Source organism: Ctenopharyngodon idella, chromosome 22 (assembly GCF_019924925.1).
Source record: "Ctenopharyngodon idella isolate HZGC_01 chromosome 22, HZGC01, whole genome shotgun sequence".
NCBI lineage: Eukaryota > Metazoa > Chordata > Actinopteri > Cypriniformes > Xenocyprididae > Ctenopharyngodon > Ctenopharyngodon idella.
The window spans coordinates 7890971-7903220 of NC_067241.1; the positions used below are offsets into that span (position 1 = coordinate 7890971).

Below are 12250 nucleotides of genomic sequence, written 5' to 3' on the forward strand. Positions count from 1 at the left end.
AGTCACTTCACACTGATGCATTACAGTAAGGGAAATTGAACTGTTCCTAACACACTCGCACACAATCCACAGGCTGAATAGGTAAGTGCAGTTTTACTGATTCATTATAATCATGCAACATAAGTTGACATTTAGTTGGTATTTTAAACATGTTTTAAAAAACTTTTTATTTATACAGTATGATACTTACAAAAGACTGTTGCTTCTTCTGACTTGGCTACAGCTCAGCGTGACAATGCTCAAGACTGATACATTCTTCTGGCTGACAGAACCAGTTTGTCTGTTCCAAAACCTTTGTAGACATGTTAACCCAAAACCTTCCTTAACCTGTATTTACTTGAAAACAGTTGCAACTGGTATAATATTATTATTATTATAGTAGGAGAGAGTAGAGTAAGAAAAGCTATAGTGTTGTTACCTTTTTGTTACATAATATTTTTTATAATACATTACATACTGTATATATATATATATACACACACACACACACACATTTGTTTTTACATTAAACATTTGCTTTTAAGAAAAATTATCCATGTTTTTTTTAGTTTAACAAAGACGGGGAAATGCAAGGAGGAAGCAACACTCAGTGTTTACCCGCAACATTGTTGGAATGTAAAATAGTCTCACCAAGATAACAACTACACCATGATTTTAAATAGTAACTGCATAGCAAAACACTAAAAATCAATTTAAGAAAGTGCCCTGGCCTTTGCTCAGTCAAATCACCTTAGCCTCATGACATAAGCTGCGTTCCATTCGACAGGGTCCCTACGCAGTGCTCACTGCTCACTACTCCCTGAGCACGGTATATCAGTTGAAGTGGACTTCGCTGACAATAATCGCTCAGTTGGAACGCCCTGAAAACGTCATCAAGGAAAGTCAACAACGGTGTCGCGCAGATTATGATATAAATAAATAGATATTATAATTTACTTTCTAATTTAAAATTGACTCTTAACAGATTTGAAGCTGTAAACTGTCATGCAATATCAAAATAAATTCTCATTTGGTTAACTCCTGAGGTAATTAAAGTAAAATAAAAAAATGACAGCCTCAGCTGCTTTTCAACACTTTTACTTTGTCATGCCTATTCATACAATAAAATATGCAAATGTAACACTCATCATCATAACCATTCATACTTTCGTTGTATAATAATAACAACATTTATAAATACTCAAAACGCATACGTAAATTCCTCCATCGCAGAGCCGTTTAAAAACTCTTTCAACATCCATCTCCATCGTAGTTCTGACTGGTGACGCGGTGCGCAATGACAGTTGGGTGATTTTACCTCTCTACTTCCTGTGAAGTGATGTATCGATGTGCCCTTATTCCCTATGCAGTTCGCAGTGCCCTTCAAACTGAACATGTTCACTCCCTTCGGATTGGAATCTCACTTAAGATGGCGAAATACCCTGTGAAGTCCACTTCGCAGTCCACTTACGGTCGAATGGAACGCACCTATAGAGTTTAAAAAGTGCAAGCACCATTTCACCATTTTCTTTAAAACAAATGGCTCAACTTGGATACTAGTTGATTTTTCTTTCTAGTTGATTCTATGATTCATTTCTGTACCACAAAAAGCACAAGACATTCTCTGTTTTAGACTAACCTTCATATTAAAATAAAAGTAGTTATAGCTGAATGTGCTCATGTTAACTCTATTCCGTTCCAGCATCCATGGAGAACAAATGGGATGCACACCAGCAACAGGAACCTTGCTCTGATAACAGCCTTGTATTTATTTGTAAGTTACCGGCCAGGGAAGGATTCCAGTCACTGGACAGGCAGGAGCCCGTTCAGATCAAACTCCCAGGGCAATGCAGCGTCCATCAGCTTCGTGTGCGCCTGTGTATGCTAGCACAAGAGAATAATAGACTTTCAGAGCCATTTGCACTTCTGGACCCAGAACGATACAGTCTGTTGTACCAGAAGGAGGAGGAGTGGTATGAAATTTATGATGACTTTCAGGTATTACGAACTTTGGACGCACCCTGGTTTCAGGGTACTGATGGTCTTCAGACTGTCTGTGTCACTGTGTTGGCTCAGAAAACTACCTCTGAGGAGAGAATTCGCTTCCAGAGCATTCTGAACGAACTAATCGGCTATGATTTGGACTCCTCAGACACTAATCGTTTAAGTGAGCTAGGCTATACCCGAAGAAAGTTTGCCACACCGCGAAGGGAAGAACTGAAAAACCGGGATCCTATAGCTTATGTCACTGAACCATGGACAACATCCACAGTGCTCCTAAATGACCAGCAAGGTCACCTTCAGCGGAAACTCTCAGTGAGTCTTTATTATAATAGATCAAATATTTCCATTAATGCTGACTTGACACACACCCCCAGGGATCTCCTCAAGATCTTCTGGGAATCATTGCCAAAGGGGGACCTGTCATTCGAAGGATGGTCTGTTGATCATGTCCTCAAGGTGTGTGGCAGAGAGGAATTCTTGAGTGGAAACTTTAAGCTCTCAGACTACTTGTGGGTCGGGCACTGCCTTAAAAACTCACTGGAGCTTCATCTCTCAGTGGTTGCCATCTCATCCCTTCCAGATAACACAGTAAGCAGAGAGTACTGGCCGCTGGTGGACAGTCTCACTGGTCTCTCAATCTCCCATGAGGAACTTTCCCTTAAAGGGAAGGAAGTAGAGGACATTGTGATGATTTCTCTGTGGGACTGTGAGAGAAAATTCAGGGTTAAACTCTTAGGGTTTGACATCCCAGAACTACCAAGTAAGGTACCTCCATTTGTTCATGTGGAAGCCATCATAATATATGGTAGAAAGATTGTGTCATCAGTTTGTTCAACTCCAAAAGAGTTTACAGATGAAGTGCTGTGGAACACCTGGTTGGAATTTGACATTCTGATCAGGGATATCCCTCACGGAGCGAAATTAGGCCTCACAATTAATGCCGGTACCACAGAAGGCACGTCAACCAAGGACACAAAGTCAAACTCCTCTAAAGTACCAGATTACCAGAAGGGAAAAGGGCAAGTACTATACTTTGTAAACCTCCAGCTGATTGACCACAGATCCCTTCTTAGCCAAGGTCCACACACTCTGCACATGTGGGCTTTCCCAGAATGGGACGAGGAGCCATTCACTTATGAAGCAGAAAAGCTGTCTACCGCCACTAACCCTGATGTAGCTAAATCAATGGCAATTACCTTCATGCTGGATCGCTACAGCTTTCCTGTTGTCCTGCCGCATGGTAAGAGCTCCTCTTTTAGTGGTACATCTCCTATCTCAAGCCCTTCTACACTGGACCTTTCAGGAGAATCCAGACTCTCCTCCCCATCCAATGAGGCTCCTGCAACAACACCCTTCACCCTCAGGAGACTCAAAGAAGAAAGTGTCCACTATGCCTCAAATTTACCCCAGTTTCTGCGCAAGGTCGACTGGATGATGCCAGCTGCGGTCCAGGATGTCTACTGGCTGTTGAGTCACTGGGATCCAGAGGACATAGAGCTGTTTGTGGCCCTTGAGCTCCTGAGTGTGGATTTTGCAGACACAAAGGTCAGAAGACTGGCAGTTCAAAGATTAGAGATCCTATCCAATGATGAGGTACTTAAGTACCTGCTGCAGCTGGTTCAGGTAAATTGCTCTAAAAGTATACTGACCTATACAATAACACCAGTATCAAAGTAATGAGCCTTCTAAGAGCTATTTCTTGGAATTTTCTCCAATTTGTGATTTCCAATAAAGCATGCTATTTCTGTAGACCCTTAAAGTCGAGCCATATCATGATAGCTGTCTGGCAAGATTCCTTCTCAAAAGAGCACTAAGGGTGAGTCATATGTTTCTAGCTATGCAATGCATGCTTCATTAGACAATGTTTCACATCTCTATAATTTTCACCAAAAACAACATTTCACCTGAAAAAGGTTAACTCCATGTACTGTTGCCATTTCCTGGAACACAGAGCAGACGGATCGGACACTTCTTTTTCTGGTATTTGCGGAGTGAGGTGGCAGGGTGTCCATTTTTCCGCCAGCGTATGGCAGTTATCCTGGAGGCATACTTGTTGGGCTGTGGAGAGGCAATGCTGACTGAATTCCAGCATCAAGTACAAGTCGTCAAATGCCTGCACGATGTGGCTCTAGCAGTTAAGGTGCTCTACCCAGAAAAGACAGACCTTCCATCAACAGGTAAATTTCAAACAACTGTGCCCTCAGTACTACTTGTGTTTTATACATACGTCTTCATCATCATGTATGTGTGTCAGCTCCTCAGAAGCTGCAGGAGTTATTGGAGGACTGCTGTTTACCCTCCGACTTCCTGGTGCCTTTTGATCCCCGTGTCAGAGCAGGAAGCATCATAGTGAGTTGATCATATTTATGGTTTCCAGTATATGCTTGAATATTTAATTGTTTTCAAACTTATCGCAAACATAAGCTTTTCTATGTTGGGGGATTGATTTACTCCCAACCCAACTAGAACTTGTTCCCAACATAAACTGTTTTTAGGCCTTCATAAACAGATATGAATACAGAATTTAATACTATGTATTAAATACATAGTATACCATAAAAGAAAAAATCTCTAATTATTTATTCACCCTCATGCTGTTCCAAACATATATGACACAATAAGATATTTTGAAAAATGTCCCAGTGTATTGGATGTCCAAATACTTTTATTGTATGGATAAATCCATTTGACACATTATTCAAAATGTCTTTAATTGTGTTTGTCAGAGAAAGAAAGAAAGTCATATAGGTTTGAAAGGACATGAAGGTGAGTAAATGACAAAATTTTCATTTTTGGGTAAACTGCTTTTTAGGTAAACCCTTTAACTCAAACTTTCCCTCACACAGCTGAAAGACTGTAAGATCATGGCCTCTAAGAAAAAGCCACTCTGGCTTGAGTTCTCCTGCGTACAGTCAGAAGCTCCAGCCTCTCCTCCTGTCGGCATCATCTTTAAGCATGGAGATGACCTCCGACAGGACATGCTTATCATCCAGGTAAATGAAAACAATTCAAATTCAAAAACCATTTTCATAACAGATCGATTTTCACTAACAACTATAAAACTTAATTTATTAAGAAATGTAAGGGTTTTTAATCTTGTTTTTCAGACTCTAGTGGTCATGGACTCAATTTGGCAAGAAAAAGGTTTAGACTTGAACCTGGTGCCTTATGGATGCATTTCAACAGGATATAACATAGGTAATGACTAGTCTTACTCTTATTCTTTTAACAGCAGTAAATTCCGCAGTGAGAGCATTTAAAACATTTAACAAATTGACAGAAATGCAAAGCAAAAATATATTTTAAAAAATAATAATTTTGACACAGTACTCAGGGATACTTGATTGTGTAGAATTGCGTGGTACAAAAAAAAGTCTAATGACCAACAAACTGATCAAGTGACTGTTGACACTTAGCTGTATCTGTCTTTGACACAGGAATGATTGAGATTGTGCGAAATGCGATCACTATTGCCTCAGTTCAGAAGAGTCAGGGAGGTATGGCGGGAGCTTTCAAAAACAATGCCTTGTATGACTGGCTTCAGAGGAAATGCCCATTCCAGGAAAAAGTAAGCAGATATAGTGTATAATACTATTTCATGTGAGCTGCCCTCTCTCAGTCAGCTACCTTCCATTAGATCTGAGATGTCTCTACAGTCTGATAAGCAGGTATCTGATAATTCTCTTCGTTATGTCTTGAACTTTGGTGCAACAGCACTTTCAAGCAATGGAGAAGTTTGTGAACTCATGTGCGGGCTACTGTGTGGCCACATATGTGCTGGGTATAGGTGACCGCCACAACGACAACATTATGATCACTGAACAAGGTAAAAGAACAAGTTAATTTTGTCCTTTGCTTCTGACATTGAAAAAAAAGCCATTTTACGTTAGGGAATTTTTTAAAAATCTGCAAAACCAGTAAACAATGCAGACAAACATATTACAAGAAAATGATCTATGGAATACTTTAGTCGTTACAGCTGGTTACTAAAATACGATTAATGCCAGATATTTGACATCTACCATCCATCCAAAATGCCCAGAGTATTATGAAAAGATTTGTAGAGGTTTCAATAGCACAGAATATGGGCATAAATAGACATACAAGTGTTTTACTAATGAATGTGTATACTGAGAATCTAACTAATATTAAATCTTCTGTTCTTCTCAGGCAACTTGTTCCACATTGATTTTGGCCATATCTTGGGCAACACTAAGAGCTTCATGGGGGTGAACAGAGAAAGGGTGCCCTTTGTCCTCACCCCTGACTTCCTGTATGTTATGGGCAGGGTGAAAGGCCGTCCCAGCCTCTACTTCAAGAGATTTATGGTATGCTCTTCTGCACTGTCAAAATCTTCTCAGTGTTACAGTGTTATTAAGCTCAAGTCAACAAAATGCTACAGCCTATCTGTTCTCTCTCTAGGACACCTGTATCAATGCCTATCTGTCCCTCCGGTCTCAGTCTCGCCTTCTTGTCACGCTCTTCTCTCTAATGCTCCTCACGGGAATTCCTGAGCTCAGCACGTCACAGGACATGCGCTACCTACGTACTGCACTGCAGCAGGACCAAGGGGAGGAAGAGGCTCGGAATCACTTCCTGCAGCAGATTGCACTTTGCGAGCAGAAAGGTTGGACTGTGCAGGCTAACTGGTGGTTTCACCTGATGGCGGGCATTAAATAGAAAACATGAGGAAACTATGTACCTTTCTGACAGATAATGTACAGGTACAGGTAATGTACCTGCATGCTACAATTCAACTTAAAGGCACAGTTCACCCAAAAATGAAGATTATGTCATTTACTCACCTTCATGATCTTCCAAAGTTGATTTTGTTGATTTTATTTTCTATGTTGAACATGAGGAGATGTTTGTCAGGATGTTCATGCTGCTCTTTCCATACATGAAAGTGAATGGTGTCCAGGGGGTGACAAAAAAACAAGTACCATTGGTCCATATGAATCCTGCACTATATTACAAGTCTTTTGGTGCTATATGTAAAGAATAGACAGAAATTTAAGTTGTTACTTACTGAAAATCTTTCCCTCTGCTGTAGGTCAAATCTCATTTATATGGAAGCCTGTTTTTTTAAACTCAGAATTCTGACTTTTTTTCTCAAATTGCGTGATATAAAGTCAGAATTCTGAGATATAAACTTGCAATTGCATGATATAAAGTCACAATTCTGACTTTTTTTCTCACAATTCTGACTTTTTTTCTCACAGCTGTGAGTTATGAAGTCAGAATTCTGAGATATAAATTCGCAATTGCATGATATAAAGTCACAATTCTGACTTTTTCTTGCAATTCTGACTTTATATCACGCAATTGCGAGTTTATATCTCAGAATTGTGACTTCATATCACTCAATTGCGAGTTTATAACTCGCAATTCGGACTGTATAACTCACAATTGTGAGAAAAAAAGTCAGAATTGTGAGAAAAAAAGTCAGAATTGTGAGATATAAACTCGCAATTGCGAGATAAAAAGTCAGAATTCTGAGATAAAAAGTCGCAATTATTGTTTTTATTTTTTTATTTAGTGGCGGAAACGGGCTTCCATACATTTATGCAACTTAAATGCACAAATTCCGATTTCGCACATGAATGGTGTATGGCAGACTAAATATTTTCTTGCTTTTCCATGGAAGGAAGAAATTCATCAGGGTTTGGAATAGTGTTGTCAAAAGTACCGACTGCGATACCAAGTCGGTACTGAAATTTTAAAAATGTGATGTTTTGAGCGCTGTTGAGCGGTTTTGTGATCACCTCTGATTGGCCTTTGTGTTCACGTGCTCATCAGATATGTCTGTGGGAGCTCCCGCTTTCAAATCGCTTTTAAATTCAGACACTTCTGTGTGTTTTCAAATGCTCCCGCATATATCTCTGTAAGCGCTCAGTGAAGAGCATCTATTTACAACATGTTTTTGAAGTGTTGATCATTGTGGCCAATCAGAGACATATCTGATGAGCACGTGAACACAATGGCCAATCAGAGGTGTTTACGAAACCACTCAACAGGGCTCAAAGCATCACATTTTTAAAATTTCAGCACTGACCTGGTATCACGGTCGGTACTTTTGACAACACTAGTTTGGAACGATGTGAGGGTGAATTTTGAGTGAACTATCCTTTTAAATTTTTACATTTTATCATGCAAATTACATGGAGAAAAAAATTGTGTTCAATATAAACAATAAATTTGCTACTATACATGTTATTTTTTTCTATTCAACAATCATCAAAGAACCTGTCACAAATCACAAGATAAATTTGACTGTTAGAAAGACCATCAGTGTATCATGACAGTATAAGAATGACACACCAAAAAATGAGGCTGTGCAGGTATACAGCATAATCACATGCTCTCACATGAGTACCATTCTGCTATTTACAGTGGTTGCCTTTAGAGGGCACCCTGGCCCATATTCACCTCACATGCACTGGGTCATGAGACAACAGATCTAAAAACACGTTGCTTGTTAACAAAAGACTCTGAGATAAAACAGTTTTAGTTCATTAACAGTATTAAAAGTGCAACATAAAAATGCGAAAATCTCACAAAGGCCGTGTTGGGGAGTTGCCATGGCTGTTGGTGAGGGTAGGGAGAGAGGGGAGGGGTGTTTGGTGGGTGTAGGGGTGTTTTCAAAGCCAGCAGTTTGGGGGGCATGGGCGGGGGGCTGTCAAGTCTGTCTGAGAGACTGTTTCCAGACAGACAAGCCTCCATGCTTCTCTTAGCTTCTCATCTCTCATCCACTGCATCCTCACATCATGCTGTTCTTCATTCAGTCTTTTCCTTTGTTTTTAATCGTCAAGGTTTTTTTTTTCTTTTTTTTTCTCGTTTCTCATTTTTAGCCACGTTTGTCTTTAAAACAGCACCGAATTCATTGTTTCATTTATTTCACTCTTCCTCGCTTCTTCTTTCTTACTCACTCGCACACAAACACACACACACGCCAAGACGGCATCACTGTGCTGCTGAAGAATGATGAGCACATGGTCACCCCACACACTGGCTGGGTACCTTTCTTGGGACTGTCCATTCTTCACTATAAGAGATCTACAAGAATTTTGAATCTCTTTTACTGCACTTTATCTAAAGGTAAGACTATTCACAATAGCTTGAAAGTTGATGAATATATATATCAAATACATTGACTTTCAGCTGCTGATCCAACGTCTTACATCAGACCAGATGAGTGTTACATATATGAAAAATATATTCATTCTGTTAAGTTATAAGAAACTATATTTATTCCTATTTACGATACATAATAATAATAATAACATTATTTAAGTATGTTAAATAAAATATGGTTCTCGTGAACTTAAGCTAATATTTATTGGTTGCAATTATCTATAAATATTGTGACTCAAATAATATGCTTTACACTTGATACCCTATAGGACTTTCGGTTCAATTACAGTAATACATATTCGAAACTGCTGCATTTCTTTACACTAAATCCTCTGCATGACACCCTGCTTTTAAAACCCACATGGATTTGTAGTCATATCCCATCACCATGTGCTCTCCTTGAGGTCACGCCCTCAAAAAAAGGCCATGTTTGATCCAGCCTGCTTTTTATAATTGAGAAGCCCCAGTAATTACTGATAAGGGTGTGCCAGTGGGCAAGTCAGTTCATATCCGTTTGAGTCTTGGTTACTGAGTGCACGTGGAGGACACAGACAAGAAGCAATGGTATCCAGCACAAAAAAAAGAGCACTGACCTAGTTCACGTTAGACGGACCAGACAGACGAGCCCCCAATCTTCCCTCATCATAAAAAACGTGAGGATTGTGTGAAATTTAACAGTTTTCTAGTTATCAAATCAATGCAAAGGCATTTTCAATGATAACGCAACAAATTACTGTAAAGAAAATAGCCAGGTTGTTCTGCATTGCAGGATAATAGCGTAAAAGGTGATTAGTGTGACACTGTAACACTATTATACTGGATGAGAGAAAAATCATTAAAAATTAAATAAATTCCAAGTTTCTACCCAAAGAAAACATGGTCACACTTTATATTAGGTGTCTATAACTAGTATGTACTTAAAGTATATGAATAAAATGCTAGGTACAAAGCACCTATTGTGTTCATATTGAATTGCAAGACACTTTTGCTGCTATTGAGGTGGGATATGGGTAAGGTTAGGCACAGGTTTGGTGGTATGGTTAGGGTTAAGGGGTAAGGGAAGGGTCAACTGTGTAATTATAAATGTAATTATCAGAGTGTCTATTTACACTAAGTGCAAATAGTGTCCCTTGTTGGCAAACGCTATTTACACTAGCTCCGCCCACCAATGTCTGGTTGTTTTAAAAAATCTTCAGTGGTGCAGCAGTAGCGAATAAGGCTCGCAGACCTGGCTTTTAACGCGATCGACGCGGGTCCGAATCCGCCTTTTGCCGAGTTTGCATTTATTTTCAATAAAAATTAAAATAATGTTCTGAAAGTGGAAATAAACTGCAAACGAGTGTTTGATAATATTAAAAGTGTTTATTGGGTAGGGTTAGGTGTAGGGAGGGTTTTTATTCTCCCAATAAGGCAGCGTCCATTTAATAATTTTAATAAATATAATCATTTACACTCTATGGTATTATTGCATTCTGTTAAAGTACAAAAATAGTGAGGTGCAAATAGTATCTGCCAATATAAAGTATAGATAGCATCTTTACTCTTATCGCAAAGAACTGATAATTTTACATGGCGTAAATAGAATCTATCGCTATTTTCATCGTGTAAATAGCATATCGTTAAGAAAATGCTGCTATTGTCACTTAGTGTAATTAGAATATATTGCTATTTTAACTTAGTGTAAATAGCATCTATTGCTATTTGCATTTAGTGCAAATAGCCGCAGCCATTAATTATACCTGTATTTGAATGTAGGTATTTTAAATATAAGTATAATGTAAAAACTTAAAATTATTAATTTAAATGTTAGTTCATAATAGTTAAAGACACTTAATTTAAAGTGGCTCAGAAAACGGTAATCACCATGTCTTCAAATGCTTCAAATGCATTATAGTTTTACAGTATATTTATCAGAATCTTCATGATCAGATACCTTCGGGGACATGCAGAAATCATTATAATATATGCTGTTTTATTTTATGTTTCCCCTAAGTACAAATACTAAAGCAAGGTAAGAAAAACTTACACTACTTACCCTGTACCTATGTGGAGTACTTGCTTTAAAAACTGTAGTGCATTAATAATAATAATAATAATAATAAAAAAACAGCTGCAACATCTGCTAGCATCTTATACTTATAGTAGTAGTATCGACTACTCACTTATGATCACATCAGTCTGTGACATTTCTGTTCACAATAGCACTGTATCTTTGGAAATGTACTACTTTCCCCCAAAAGTCAATATATCACGTGTCAATTGATTTCTGGTGTAAATATTAAAGATTGGACTGGAGTTGATTTTGTGTGATTTTTAATGACTGCAAACATGTAGAGATTTGTATACACACCACAGGTGTGTCTTTAAACAAATCCGTCTTTTCTTTTCAAATCTGTCTGGTTAAGTACAGGTGTGGCTAACTACATTCAACTAAAACTGACAGAAATGCTCACTGGCCATAGGGGCTGAACTTAAAGGATCATGAAACCCTAAAACACATTTTTGAGATGTATAACAGATGTGCACACATTGCAAATTATGGAAACATACAAAAAGAGTGATATCAAAGACTTAATTTTTATATTAAGGGCTTTAAAATTAAGCCATTATTCACCTTTAAAGTCTTTAACTAATATTAAAGACTTTAGAGTTAGTAGCTGAAGCTACATCACAGGTAATCTCAAATCAAATATGGCTGTTATGGCGCAGGCTGGACATCAATAACATAAAGCATCACCATTAAAAACTGAACCATATTTGATTTGAGAGCTGCTCTCAGCTGCAAGAGATAAGAATATTTTTGGTGAATAATGACTTAAAGGTGCAGTAGGTGATCTGGGAAATGCTAACGTTAGCTTGCTAGCATTGAAAGCATACAATCCCACCCTCCCTGCAACTCATCATCCAAAGCCACGCCTCCTCAAAAACACATGAACACACACACGGCTGCTCTCGGCAAAGCATCACAAGAGATGGCGTTAAACTAGCTCATGTCTCAAAGCACATAACATTACAATAATAATGAATGTAAACAACTTAGAGAGCTTGTACCTGACTGCTGCAGATTCATTTCGGTGTTGATACCGTTGACATGGAAACACATAATTCCGAGTCTGACTGAAAAGCTCTGTTT

The 12250-nt window shown here is 38.5% G+C and overlaps 1 protein-coding gene across 1 annotated transcript; it reads left to right on the top strand.

Moving 5' to 3' along the window:
* Positions 1 to 7: 7 nt before the first annotated feature.
* Positions 8 to 7989, top strand: si:rp71-17i16.5 (phosphatidylinositol 4,5-bisphosphate 3-kinase catalytic subunit gamma isoform). The gene is made up of 11 exons (XM_051881148.1): positions 8 to 81; positions 1682 to 3606; positions 3734 to 3799; positions 3935 to 4160; positions 4238 to 4332; positions 4830 to 4976; positions 5091 to 5181; positions 5421 to 5551; positions 5698 to 5809; positions 6154 to 6311; positions 6406 to 7989. Exons 2-11 carry the CDS (start codon positions 1687 to 1689, stop codon positions 6661 to 6663), a joined length of 3204 nt encoding a protein of 1067 aa, XP_051737108.1. The 5' UTR covers positions 8 to 81; positions 1682 to 1686; the 3' UTR covers positions 6664 to 7989.
* Positions 7990 to 12250: the final 4261 nt, after the last annotated feature.